Source organism: Chiloscyllium plagiosum, chromosome 7 (genome assembly GCF_004010195.1).
Source record: "Chiloscyllium plagiosum isolate BGI_BamShark_2017 chromosome 7, ASM401019v2, whole genome shotgun sequence".
NCBI lineage: Eukaryota > Metazoa > Chordata > Chondrichthyes > Orectolobiformes > Hemiscylliidae > Chiloscyllium > Chiloscyllium plagiosum.
The window spans coordinates 43863791-43878873 of record NC_057716.1 but is presented as its reverse complement, the minus strand read 5'-3'; the positions used below and the strand labels follow the sequence as shown (position 1 = coordinate 43878873).

At 40.6% G+C, this 15083-nt stretch overlaps 1 protein-coding gene and 1 long non-coding RNA gene across 5 annotated transcripts in view; one reads left to right on the top strand and one right to left on the bottom strand.

Annotated features, from left to right (window-relative positions):
• LOC122551515 (dual 3',5'-cyclic-AMP and -GMP phosphodiesterase 11A-like) overlaps window positions 1-15083 on the bottom strand; it is a 420047-nt gene that overhangs the window by 87902 nt on the left and 317062 nt on the right. For all 3 annotated transcript variants that reach the window (XM_043693532.1, XM_043693530.1, XM_043693531.1), the window contains 2 exons: window positions 5801-5947; window positions 3707-3814 (listed from right to left, as the gene is read on the bottom strand). In XM_043693532.1, coding sequence (XP_043549467.1) covers window positions 3707-3814; window positions 5801-5947 — 255 coding nt within the window. The remainder of the gene's footprint in view (window positions 1-3706; window positions 3815-5800; window positions 5948-15083) is intronic.
• The window catches only part of LOC122551518, a 73658-nt gene that overhangs the window by 16240 nt on the left and 42335 nt on the right, over window positions 1-15083 (top strand). The window lies entirely within an intron of this gene.

The window sequence follows — 15083 nt, the reverse complement described above, 5'->3', positions numbered from 1 at the left end:
CCAGGTCTCCCAGCTGCTGCTCATGCTTCTGCAGCATGAGAGAGACTGGAGCCAGCTTCTCTTCAATCTGTTTCCCAAACATCTCACAAGATTTCGAGAGCTGGTTCACCAGGTCCTGGAGAGTAATCTGCTCTGAGGCTGCTGCAGGCTGAGCTGCAGGCCCGGCCTCAGATGCTCCTCCTCCCTTTTTAGGCATTTCTGGACAGCTGAAAATACAGGTAAGTCAATTTTTAAATGTTTCTTGGGGCTCCGCAATCTTTCCAAAACCCCAAGAAATCCTGATGACCTGGGTTGGGTGGGTTAAAGCAGCCTCCTGCTCCTGCTGCAATGCGAAGCTCTGCAGTGTGATCTTCTCAGATAGCCGCCATCTTAGATCCCTCTCTCCTTTAATTCAAATCTTTCAATCCTGGTAACATCCTTTCCTATTTAATAATATACTTCCTATTGCAGGGTGAGCAGAACTGTACACAGTACTCCAAAAGTGGCATCACCTACGTCCTGTGCAACCGCAACATGACGTTACAACTCTAAACTCAAAGGTCTGAGCAATGAAGGCAAGAGTGTCAAATACCTTCTTTACCACTCTGTCTACCTGTGATGCAACGTTCAAATAATCCTAGGTCTCTCTGTTCGACAATACTCCCAGAACTCTTCTATTAACTGTATAAGTCCTGCTGTTGTTTATCATACCAAAATGTAACACCTTGCATTTACCCAAGTTAAATTACATTTGCCACTGCTCGGCCCATTGTACCAATTGATCAAAATGTCTTTTGTAATCTTACATAACCTTCTTTACTGTCCATTATATCACCAATTCTGGTTTCATTTGCAAACTTACTAACCATGCCTCCCCGATTCTCATCCAAATTGTTTATATAAATGACAAACAAAAGTGGACCCAGCAGCATTTCCTGTGGAACGCTGCTGGCCACGGGCCTCCAGTCTGAAAAGCAACCCTCAACCACCACTTTCTGTCCCTGAATCCCATGTGATCTAACTTCACTGACTAGTCTATCATGTGGAACCACATCAAAGGCTTTACTAAGCTCTGCGTAAACAGTCTGCCCTCATCTATCCTCTTGGTCATGTCTCAAAAATGTAATCAAGTTTGAGACACGATTTTCCATGCACAAAGCCATGCCGACTATCCCTAAACAGTCTTTTCCTCTCCAAATAGAACAATACAGCGCAGAATAGGCTCTTCGGCCCTCGATGTTGTGCCAACCTGTGAGCTAATCTATGCTCGTCCCCCTACACTATCCCACCATCATCCATGTGCTTATCCAAGGATTGTTTAAATCTCCCTAATGTGACTGAGTTAACTACATTAGCAGGCAGGTCATTCTAAGCCCTTACCACTCTCTGAGTAAAGAACCTGCCTCTGACATCTTAAAAACGTGTTGCTGGAAAAGTGCAGCAGGTCAGGCAGCATCAAAGGAGCAGGAGAATCGACGTTTCGCTTATGCCCGAAACGCGATTCTCCTGCTCCGTTGATGCTGCCTGACCTGCTGCGCTTTTCCAGCAACACATTTTTAAGCTCTGATCTCCAGCATCTGCAGTCCTCACTTTCTCCCTGCCTCTGACATCTGTCTTAAATCTATCACCCTCCCCCCCAATCCTAATATCTCAGAATCCCCTCCAACAATTTACCCATCATTGATGTCAGACTCACGGGTTTATAACTCCCAGGTTTCTCCTTACAGCCTTCCTTTAATGAAGGCACAATATTAGCCACCCTCCAGTCCTCTGGCACTTCACCTGTGACTAGATGATTCAAATGTCTCTGCTAAGGGCCCAACAATTTCTTTCCTAGATTCCCACAACATCCTGGGATACACTTTTTTTAAGACCTCCAGCACCTTGTCTTCTGTAATGTGGACTGTTTTCAAGACATCAGTATTTATTTTCCCAAGTTCCCAGCCTCCACCTAATTCCTGTGGTTCCACATATAGATGACCAATAAGATCTTCTTCATTATGAATCTGATATTTTCATCTATTTCCTGATTGTATAAGGAAAAATAAACACCCTCATTTCAATTTTTAGTAAAAGTTCCCCACAAATAGCTAGTGAATTCTATGGTGTGGATTTTGTTTTTTCTGACATTAGTTCGAATCTAGAGCCAAATTGAAGTGATTTCCAGGCATCCAACATGTCATCAAAGAAGACTAGCAGTCTATTAAATTGAATAATTTTCATGGAATAGGTGTAAAATGCACTGATTAATCAACTTGTAATTACATTTCAGAAAATAAATGTTTGGGATTGATAGTTTAAAAATGTTTCTTTTGTAAATCAGTATTGAGAAATCTGGCATTCCAAAATATATGAAATTAGTTGATTCAGGTCAGAAACAATTGTCAGATGTAACTGTGAACTTGGTATTACACTAAAAAGAATCCAGTTACACATCATTCAACAAACTGTAACTTTTTCAAGAGTTTTTTACAATAACATTAACTAAAACTGAACTGGACTCGTCATATAGATATTATGGATACAACAGCAGGGTCAGAAGTTAGGAATCCTGCAGCAAGTAACTCACCTCCTGACTGCCCAGAGCTTGTCCAGCGTCTACAAGGCACACATCAGAAATATGAAGAAATACTCCCCACTATCCTGGATGAGTGCACATCCTACAACACTCAAAAGCTTTACAGCATCCAGGCCAAAGGATTGACACCACATCCACAAACATTCAGCCCTTTCATCACCTACAATTGCAGTAGTGTGTATCACCTACAAGGTGCATTGCAGAAACTCAGTCAGTGCCTACTGAACCTGCAACCACTACCATTTAGGGTCAAAAGCTTGGAACTCCTTCCCTAGCAGCATTGTGCATGCACCTTTAACAAATGGATGCAGTGGTTCAAGATTACAGCTCACCACCACCTTCTCAAGGGAATGGGCAATAACTGCTGGGCCACCATCCTCTCAATGAATAAAAAGAAATTGTGCAAGTATGGCCTTTCATTAGTTGAGTTTCTACTTGATTAACATCAGTGGACAACGTCAACATTTCAGTCTCTAAAGAAGCATGGAATCACCAGAGCAACTTAAGGATTTTGCATATTTAACTGCACATGTACGGACTCCAGAGGTTGCTATGAGTTTTAGTGGAGTAACACTGACTATTTCACAGTCATTACTACCACAAAATCAATATGTAGATTACTGAATGTTTCCATGTTTTATGCCAAATGAATGGAAGATTTGCTTCTGACATATGGTAATAAACAACTCTCCCTAATTCATAATGTAGGCTTGAGATCCAATTTAGTCTCAGTGTTTTAAGATACTTGTTTCAATTTTGACTGCAATATCCCAGTAAATATCTTGGCAATGTATTTAAAAATGTCACCAGAGCTTTTTGTCCTCATTGTTCCTTCCAAAATCATAAACTAATTTCTTCCTAACAGAAAATCTAGTATTTACATAATAATGGTTGCAATGTGACATTACAATGAGGACACGCAGTCATTTACCTGAATATACAAGCTCAACTGCAACATCAATATATTGCATTTGCAATCACAGTTCTAGAACTTTCTATATTAAATTAATACCATTGCAAGTAAATTAAATTTAACTAGATCAACAAAGATAAAATCAAGTTCAAAACAAAGGAACATATTTTCAATAAAGCTGAATAACTTGTTTTGATACTTGGTGTCATCTATTGCTGTATTAATTGAATACTCACTGTCAATATTGCAAACATGCATTGAGACACATTAAATGCATGCCGCCAGTTGTGGTAGAGAACCATCCTGTAGTTCTTCCGAACAGTCAGTAACCACCTACACAAAGTCTATAAAACACAGTGTGTAAAGCCAATGTTTCACAATTTGTATTAACATAGCCGCTTTAATGTGCTAAAATGTTCAAACCAGAATGGCAAAGAGGTTTCAAAAGAATTTGAGATCATTACTCTGATAACAGATATTAATGCAAACAAAACAAAAACAATGGGAATGGAGTGAAAGTAACATTCTGTCATAGCGCAACAGAAGGAAATTCCACTGATTCTAAGGCATTGTTTAAAATCTTTGATAGACGGATGAGCTTTTGGCTAACCTCAAAGGCACTAATAGATTCTGCACTGCAGCGTCTTTTTGGGCTTGGCTGCATTGGGGAATGTATGTTTGATGGTTTTGATAGATTAAGTAAGCTTCTGAAGAGGAAGTTTTTCAAATGACCGTTTTAAAGCAAAATTCAACAGAGTCTGGCCTTTCTAAATACTTCCAAATATTATAGGGCACGTGAGTTCTATTTGTAAAGTAAATAATGTATAAGTAGCTTGGGGGTGAAGAAGGGGCTGAAGGCAATTGAAGACGAGCTGAAGCAGATGGAAGGAAACTTGAAAGGGAGGGAAGGAGATTAGAAGAGGTGGTGGGGATTGAAGGGAGCAGTGGTGCAAATGGCTGAGTGTGAGGTGGGTCCTTGCACTGAAATAAAGAACTAGGTCAATGTTAACGGTGAACAGAGATGAGCCTGGCGAGGACATGGAAGTCCTGGGCCTCCTTCACCGCTGCTCCCTCACCACCCGACGCCTGGAGGAAGAAAGCATCATCTTCCGTCTCGGAACACTTCAACCCCAGGGCATCAATGTGGACTTCAACAGTTTCCTCATTTCCCCTTCCCCCATCTCACCCCAGTTCCAAATGTCCAGCTCAGCACTGTTCCCATGACTTGTCCGGACTTGTCCTACCTGCCTATCTCCTTTTCCACCTATCCACTCCACCCTCTCCTCCCTGACCTATCACCTTCATCCCCTCCCCCACTCACCTATTGTACTCTATGCTACTTTCTCCCCACCCCCACCCTCCCCTAGCTTATCTCTCCACGCTTCAGGCTCTCTGCCTTTATTCCTGATGAAGGGCTTTTGCCCGAAACGTCGATTTCGCTGCTCCTTAGATGCTGCCTGAACTGCTGAGCTCTTCAGCACCACTAATCCAGAATCTGGTTTCCAGCATCTGCAGTAATTGTTTTTACCTCTGTCTTGGCATCAGCCCACCTCGGTCTGTCCTACCCTCCAGGAGACCAAACCCTATCTGCTGGCTTTCCTGGTAGGCACACAATTTTGGGGAAATTCCTGATTGCCAATTCCCACCTCCATCACAAAAAAAATTGATCTTGCCTCTCAATCTTCAGAGAATATTGATGTTATTTCCCCCAGCCTCTATCATAGTTCACTATAACAGCACATTTTATGGTGACATTTTGCTTCTCATTTGAGCAGCAATTATGTATTCGACAACATGTTAAATCAGTAACCATCTTTGTGCGAAACAGAGAAGTTGAGGTTGTATGAGGGTGAGTGGATACTTTGAGTAAAACAAATCAAGAATAAAAGGAAACGTTCAAAACAACCTGCTGATGATGGCCACTCTATGTTGCAAATCCAATTGTGATGGTAGAATACAAAGAGTCAATTTAAAAGGAGGGTCATGGATAGGGGGGATAGTCAAGGTCCCTTTCCAGGGTCGGGGAGTCCAGAACTAGAGGGTTTAGGTTTAAGGTGAGGGGGAAAGATTTAAAAGGAAACTAATGGGCAATTTTTCATGCAGAGGATGGTGTGTGTATGGAATGAGCTGCCAAAGGTCAGGAGGAGGGACCTCAGTATGAGGAGAAGGAGTCAATATTCATCAGTCAATTTCTGTTAGGCCTAAATGTCAACTGTCAGCAAATTAATTCAGGCTTCGTTCTTACACATTTTACATTTGTAGGATAAATAATGAATAATGCACAAAACTTACATTTTATAAATCATTCTGTTTGTATTTGGATGAATTACCTCATAATCAATTTTGAATTTCTGCACCATTCCGAGCTCCATAAACATTCTGAGGGCTGCAGTGATCATAGCATCATTGTCAAGAGAGAAGTCATTGAAATGGAATTCATCAATACTGAGTTCAGTGGCAAGTGGGATGTTTGCTGCCTGCAAATGAAAAGAATTCTCAGGCGTTTAATAATTCAAAACTGAGGTTTTACTTTTAACTTTTTATTTGCTCTTCATAGCAGATAATACTGTGAAAATAGAGAGACAAAGAGAGCTTCTTTGAAAACGCCTGAAAGGCAAAGGATCTAACCATTAGGATAGTTCAAAGAAATTCTGCATTGGCATCCACCTAACATTCTGAAAAGCTAAATCTAAGCCGATTTCATATTTTGCATGACAGTACAGAACTTGCATATTATTGAAAAGAGAGATATGCTGCCAAAAGTATTTTGTCTTTCAGTCATTGAGACAGATGCAAGAATGACAATTTACCTTACAGAAGAAAAGGGTGCTGATTGGTAAGTGATCATTGTTTTTTTATTCCCCTTTCATAGGATATGGCCAGCATTTATCATCCATCCCTAACTGTCCTTGAATTGAGTGAATTACTAGACTATTTCAGAGTCAACCATACTGTTGTAGATCCAGAGTCACATTCAGGCCAGACAAGGATTGCAGATTTCCTTTTCTAAAGGACATTAGTGGACCAATTAGGTTTTTACAATGATTAACCATAGTTTCATGGTTACCATTACTGAAACTGGCATTCGTTTCCAGATTTAACAATTCAATTTAAATTCCACTAGCTGCCATTTTATGATTTCAGCCCATGTCCCCAGAGGATTAGCTTCGGTCACTGAATATTAGTCCAATGACAATATGTCACCATCTCCCCCGAAAGGCTGAGGCATTGCCATGGAGAAAGCATTGGGGAAGTCCTGGGTAAGCTAATACAGGTGCAAGGTCTGAACATATTCCTTTTCATTTCAGAGAATGAGTCACTGCATATCAATGTATGTTGCTGCTAGCAAGTGTAAATAAGCCACACTATGCATATTGTGGCTCAACTGATTTTCTTAAATTGGTTATTAGTCCTATACAGTCTAATGTACTGAGGGAATTCTACTTAGTACACTTAGGATAGTTCAGCAAACATTGCCAAATTGTGAAATCAAACTAAACAGCAGACATTTTGCTTTGGTTTTGATAAGTGCAAGCTGGTTGAGCACAGTCTATGTATTACAAACTGAAATCTATGTATTACAAACTGTAATCTATGTATTACAAACTGAAAGAATGTTTGCTAGGAATGACTACACAGGACCCAGTTCACTGCAAACAGATGGAATGTGCTTAAGCTTTGCAACTGTTTTGAATTGCCTAGGAACTTGGATAGCCTAGAATTCCATGTTGACTATCCAATTAGCCAGTATCCATTTCTCCGATAAAGCAAATTGTAGTGATTGTTCAATATTTAGCATTCTTGCATTGGTCTTGTAGAGAGCAAGATCTAAAGCTTCAGCAACATGTCTTCCTTTTTAGCAATATTTCATTTTGATATTTTTAGGACCTGTTCATAGAGTTTGTTAGAAGATTTTAGGATATTTCATGGAAAATTAATTTTGAATACATTCCAATCTTAAAAATTGCCAATGGATATATCTGATCTTTTAACATATTTACAACCACTGAATCGCTACAATGTGGAAGCAGGCCATTCAGTTCTTCGAGTCCACACCAACCTGCTGAAGAGCATCTCACCCAGACTCACCCCCTTATCCTTTCCCTGTAACTCTGCATTTGCAATGGCTAACCCACCTAGCCTGCATATTCCTGGACTCTATGGGCAGTTTAGCATGGCCAATGCACCTAACCTGCACATCTTCGGAGTATGGGAGAAAACCGAAGCACCTGGAGGAAATCCACACAGACACAGGGAGAATGTGCAAACTCCACACAGACAATTGCCCCAAGGTGGAATCAAATCTGGGTCCCTGGCGCTGTGAGGCAGCAGTGCTAACCACTGAGCCACTGTGCTGCCCCATTTATGAGAATGCAAACTTTTATTCCCTTGATTTTTTTACAAATCTTAACAACTGTTTAGCACTTATATACATTGACTGCATTGTCCATACATAAATGTCAATTAATTAAATTCATAAAGTTTAAGTTTGAGATGACCACAACTTTCTTTCATTTATCTGAGAAAGGTTGAAGAGAATATTTTTAGTTTATTTAATTTTGTTCAAATGATTATGTATAAAAAATGCCAGAAATTGTTTTTCCTACTAAACTATTTCATCTAGAGGAGAAAGTGAGAACTGCAGATGCTGGATTGAACAGAGTCAAGAGTGGGGTGCGAGAAAAGCACAGCAGGTCAGGAAGCATCTGAGGAGCAGGAGAATCGACGTTTCAGGCAAAAGGATGAAGGGCTGTTGCCCGAAAAGTTGATTCTCCTGCTCTTTGGATGCTGCCTAACCTGCTGTGCTTTTCCAGCACCCCACTCTCGACTATTTGTCTAGAGACTTGGTTTAAAACTTCAATTGTTTTCACTGCCTGCTCTAAAATCCTTCCTCACTTTCATTCAACAGGGTGAAAATTTCTTATATGCTGTTGCCCACAAGCAGCCCATTTTACATGCCACCCAGTTTCTGTACAATGGAAAACAGAATGGGGTATAGTGTAAAAGAGACTGTTAATTCGCTATTATTCTTTATAACACTAACTACTTACATTTACATAGTGCTTTTCACATACCATAGCATGCAATATTATTTATATACTAATTGAGTGCAATGGTATGCAAAATGTGGGTAATAACACTTGAGCCTCCTCTAAATAGACGAAAAGTTAAACTGTGGTTGCTGTGTTGGGAAGTGTACGACACTCATTTGTAATTCTGTAAATAAATATTAAAGTATAAGACTCCAGTATATACTTTGCCAATAGAGTTTATGAAATATAATATTTCACACTTTCACTGTCCAAGACAAATTTCAATTCCAACGTGGTTTTCATCTCTGCTGGGAGTACTGATTGTTCCTCACTCTGCCTCCATCCAACAAGATCCACATTGTACAGCAGATATAAACACATTTGTATTGATACTGCACCTTTCATAGTTACTTGATATCCCAAGCACTTTAAGTACTTTATGTAGTTTGAAATGTAGCTATTATTGTAATGCATGCAATGCATCAACCATTTTTCATACTGCAAGCTCTCACAATCAGCAATGTAATAATGGCCCGATAATGTGTTTCTGTGACATTTGGGGGAGAATTATGGGCCAGAATATTAACAACAGCTTTCTTGCCATTCGTCAAAACAGTGCAATAGGATCTTTACATTCATTTGAGAAGGCAGATAGGTCCTCGGTTTAACATCGGACGTTCCAGTATTGCCTCAGTGTTGTACTACACTGGAATGTCAGGCTTGACTTTTATTCTTATGCCCTGGAATTAAAACTGAACCCATACCCATGACACAGGAACAAGAATACTACCATAAGACAATAAGATATGGGAGCAGAATTAAGCTATTAGCCCATTGAGTCTGCCGTGTCATTCAATCATGGCTGATGTGTTTCTCAACCCCATTCTCCTGCCTTCTCCCCATAATCTTTGATCCCCTTATTAATCAAGACCCTATTTATTTCTGTCTTAAATACCCTCAATAACCTGGCTTCAACAGCCTTCTGAGGTAATAAGCTCCACAGAGTCACCATCCTCAGGCTGAAGAAATTCCTCCTCATCTCAGTTATAAGAGTTGTCCCTTCATTCTGAGGGTGTGCCATCAGGTCATAGTCTCTCCTACTCATGGAAACATCTTCTCCCTATCCACTCTATCTAGGACTCCCAGTACTCCCAAGTTTCAGAGACCTCCCCACATTTCTTCAAATTTCCATTGAGTAGAGACCCAGAGTCATCAACTGCACCTCATGTGACAGGCTCTTCACTCCCAGGATCATTTCTTGTAAACTTCCCCGGACCTCCTCCAAGCCAGTACATCCTTCCTTAGATACAAGGCCCAAAACTGCTCACAATATTCCAAAATGATGTCTGACCAGAGCCTTATACAGCCTCAGCAGTATATCTCTGCTCTCGTATTCTGACTCTCTTGAAATGAATGCTAACATTGTATTTACTTTCTTAGCTGTCAACTGAACCTCCATGTTAACCTTAAGAGAATCCTGAACGAGGACTGTTAAGTTCCTTTTTGCTTCAGATTTCTGAAGCCTTTTCCTAATTAGAAAACAGTCTGTGCCCGTTCTTCCTACCGAAGTGCATTACCTTACATTTTCCCGTATTGTGTACAAACTGCCATTTCTTTGCCCACACTCAGAGTCATAGAGATGTACAGCATGGAAACAGACCCTTCGGTCCAACCCGTCCATGCCGACCAGATATCCCAACCCAATCTAGTCCCACCTGCCAGCACCCAGCCCATATCCCTCCAAACCCTTCCTATTCATATACCCATCCAAATGCCTCTTAAATGTTGTAATTGTGCCAGTCTCCACCACATCCTCTGGCAGTCCATCCCATACACGTATCACCCTCTGCGTGAAAAAGCTGCCCCTTAGGTCCCTTTTAAATCTTATCCTTCTCGCCCTAAATGTATGCCCTCTCGTTTTGGACTCCTCTGGGGTGTGGACCTGACCAGGTAGTCACGGAGGGAGCGGTCTTTGCGGAAGGCGGAGAGGGGTGGGGAGGGAAATATATCCCTGGTGGTGGGGTCTGTTTGGAGGTGGCGGGAATGTCGGCGGATGATTTGGTTTATGCGGAGGTTGGTAGGGTGGAAGGTGGGCACCAGGGGCGTTCTGTCCTTGTTACGGTTGGAAGGGTGGGATGTGAGGGCGGAGGTGCGGGATGTGGATGAGATGCGTTGGAAGGCATCTTTAACCACGTGGGAAGGGAAATTGCGGTCTCTAAAGAAGGAGGCCATCTGGTGTGTTCTATGGTGGAACTGGTCCTCCTGGGAGCAGATACGGCGGAGGCGGAGGAATTGGGAATACGGGATGGTATTTTTGCAAGAGATAAGGTGGGAGGAGGTGTAATCCAGGAGCTGTGGGAGTCGGTGGGTTTATAGAAAATGTCAGTGTCAGGTCAGTCGTCATTAATGGATATGGTGAGCTCCAGGAAGGGGAGGGAGGTGTCAGAGATGGTCCAGGTAAATTTAAGATCAGGGTGGAATGTGTTGGTGAAGTTGATGAATTGCTCAACTTCCTCGCGGGAGCATGAGGTGGCGCCAATGCCTCGGAACACTTCAACCCCAGGGCATCAATGTGGACTTCAACAGCTTCCTCATTTCCCCTTACCCCACCTCATCCTAGTTTCTAACCTCCAGCACAACACTGTCCCCTTGTCTTGTCCTGACTTGTCCGACCTGCCCAGCTCCTTTTTCACCTATCCACTCCACCCTCTCCTCCCTGACCTATCACCTTCATCCCCTCCCCCACTCACCTATTGTACTCTATGCTACTGTCTCCCCATCCCCACCCTCCTCTAGCTTATCTCTCCACACTTCAGGCTTTCTGCCTTTATTCCTGATGAAGGGCTTTTGCCCGAAACGTCGATTTTGCCTGTCCTCGGATGCTGCCTGAACTGCTGTGCTCTTCCAGCACCACTAATCCACAATCCTCTATACATGCCTGTACCTTGCCCCTCACACCATGGGCTCTAATCTTAATTAGCAGCCTCCTGTGTAGCATCTTGTCAAAGGACTTCTGGAAATCCAAATAGATCACATCGACTGGCTCTCCTTTGTCTAAGTTGCTCATTAACTCTTTGATGAATCCTAACAGATTTGTCAGGCTTGACCTCCCCTTGATGAGGCCATACTGACTCAGCCCTATTTCATCATACACTTCCAAGTACTTCACAATCCCATCCTCAATAATGGATTCTAAAATCTTTCCAACGACACAGGTGAGGCTACCTGCCCTACAGTTTCCTGTCTTCTGCCTCTCTGCCTTTTTAAAGAGGACTGTTACATTAGCTATTTTCCAGACCTTTGGGACCCTCCTCGACTCCAGTGGTTCCTGAAAGATCATCACCAATGTCTCCACAATCCTCTCAGCTATCTCCTTCAGAATCCTGGTGTAGTCCATTTAGTCCAGGTGATTTATTCACTTTCTGACCTTTCACCCAACTGAGTCACTGCTGTCATAATCAATGCTACCATCAATAGTGTGTCCATATGGGTTGTCAGTTAACACAAGTTAAATTCTACAGGACAAACATATTTGATTCGTCTAACCTCACCCATAATACTTGGCTTTAACTACTCAAATGCTTGAGATTTGGGATTTATTTTTACCCCTCTGTACACTTATTTCCCCGTGTCTCAACCCAGATTCTTGGGAGCAATTGGAAATTATTCACCTTTGGTCAGTCCTCCTATGCCACCTTTATTACAACCAGACCCTGAGGTTACAAGCTGGTGGACACATTTAGATAAAGAGCCATGTGTACTATATTTTATGAATTCAGTGAAAATATATCAAAATTTGATTAATGTTGCATGACAACCTCAAGGTAATCAGCAGTAATATATGTACAATACTGAGTGGTGGATAATATTGTTGTATAACTCATTAACACTATTTATTATAGGCTACATTCTACCTTTACAATACCATGATTAATCATTTGTGTGACAGCAACTGGTAATAAAGTACGTTTTCTCCACAGCGTGATAGTTGGCTCTTATCCAGTTCATTGAGATGTAAACAAAATTACTGCATTATGATAATATGGTTCTGTAATACAAGAATACACTACATTCTTAAGATTAAAAAAAATGAGGTTTCACCTTTCAGTGTGAAATTAGCCTGCATTACTTCAGAGTCACTGAAAGGACAGCAATAGTTACCAGGCAGATACGTGAGGTGCATTTTCTTTATCGCTTTTTGGTGAATGGATTCATGTTTTTCCAAGGGAAAGACAAAAGGCATAATAATTAAACTAAAATAGTTCATGGCAAATGTCAAGTGCAAGCATCAGTTCCTAACCAGGAAGATTATGAAAAGTACAGAAGGGAATGGGAAATGTTAACTCAGGAGGCAGAAAGGTTATGACAAAATACTAGCAGGCACCATTGAATTGAACCTTAAAACAATTTGTAAACATATAAAAGGTGTAAATATTTATCTCAGAAAAAGTTCAATCTTTTACAGACCCAAAACAAAATGTTCATGCAGAGACAGGAGATGTGAGTAAAGCACTAAAAGCTTTTTGCTTTGATAATTGATATAAAGGCTGCAGGAAATAAAGGCTGTAAGATTCTGTAAATCCCTTTTTTAGATTAGAATCAGTCTGAACATTGGGGCACAGATAGCCTCACACAGGGCACCTCACACCATCAATGTATTATCTGGGCCAACTTGGTACCTATTATTAAAGTTCACTTGAGAATGTAACTTTAAGAAAGTTCTGGTATTTACATAGGAAAGAACTGAAACCAACATGCCCATTCTAAAAGATGAGAGACTTAACAAACAATCCAGGTCTTTTTCAATACATAATTTCAGTTACATCACACTGTAAACTTTTGCTATAAATTCTGTGTCCTACGATCTTATACACCACAACTACCCGATGAAGGAGCAGTGCTCCGAAAGCTAGTGCTTCCAAATTAACCTGTTTGACTATAACCTGATGTTGTGTGATTTTTAACTTTGTACACTCCAGTCTAATACCGGCATCTCCGAATCATGCAAGAAATGAGGAGAGATGAGTTTTAGAAGAAAAAAATAACAACTGAAAATTGATGTTACCTGCTCCAGATGGAATGCATCTAGGTTGCTGAAAGAACCAAAGATAGAAGTAGCAAAGACATTGGTCATAATCTTTCAATCCTCACTGAATGTATTTCTGGAGGCCTGTAAGGTTGCTCATGTTATACCATAATTCAAAATAAGGAAGAAGAGACAAAGCAGGAAATTATAGAAGAATTAACCTGCTGGACACACTTTCCTCATTCCTGAAGAAGGGCTTATGCCCGAAACGTCGATTCTCCTGTTCCCTGGATGCTGCCTGACCTGCTGCGCTTTTCCAGCAACACATTTTCAGCTCTGATCTCCAGCATCTGCAGACCTCACTTTCTCCCAACCTTAAGATCAGTTCAAACAAATCCTTAAAGGTGGCTGATAATGTAGTTAGAAAAACATATGGGTTAACTGGATTTAAATTGAGGAATAGAATATAATGATCATATTCTTATGTACATAAGTAGTGATCTTATGTACATCACTACTTAGGCCTCATCAGAGACATTTTTGAAAACATTGGGCATCAGACTTGTTGTAATGAACTAAGAAAGGATACCAGGAAGTTTCAATAAGATGTTACTAGGGATGAGTAGCTTCAGTTATGAGGAGTGGTTGGCAAAGTTGTGAATGTTCTCTTTAGAACAGATAAGATATTTTTAAAAAATGAGTGATTGTGACAAAATAAGTGGAGAAAAATTATTCCTACTGGCAAGGGGGTCAGTAACTCCGATATTGGGCCAAAACAGCTCCTGCTGTGTTGTCAGCTTCTCTGTTTATGTGAAAGGACAATCTTACAGTATGCTTAAAAATTCATAAAACTTTTTAAACACAAAAAAGAACACTATAATGAACTCATTATTGAAAATCCATCAACGCGTGCCTGTCTTGATCCATAAAAAAGGTGTGATTTTTATCTTTAATAGTATTCCATTATCAAATATTAGGTCTGACACATTTTTTCACACACTTGTATCCCTTAATCTACAATTAAACGAGAACTTGATATTCTGTAATATTGAATCATTTAATTTTATTTCTATAAATATGGATACACGACACAGATAAATATTGAGAACTTTATACTGAATGAAGGCTGTGTGGGATCCAAGGAGTTTCTCACTGCAATAACTCAGCATCAAATGAATTAATTGTTTGCAACACAAAAGTCTTGACTTTTTAAATATTGATCAATTTTTAAAACTAGTAATTGAACAGTTGTTTCCTCTTCCCCTATTAACATATAGCTTGAGTGACACAAATAGTTACAATTTCATGGCATGAAAAATAATATACTACTTTTATGGCTCCAGTTAAAGAGGGGTTCACAGTCTTTGAATTAAATAGTTACCCAGGCTCTACAACAGTTACAGACCAACCATGAATACACTGGTAATATTCAGCAGGTCAGGCAGCTCGATTAACTTTTCAGGTCAATGTTCTTTTGTCAGAACTGCAAAAAAAAACCTTGCAGATGTAGCAGATTTTAAACAAGAACAGCAGCAGGCAGAAGGTGATGAGTAA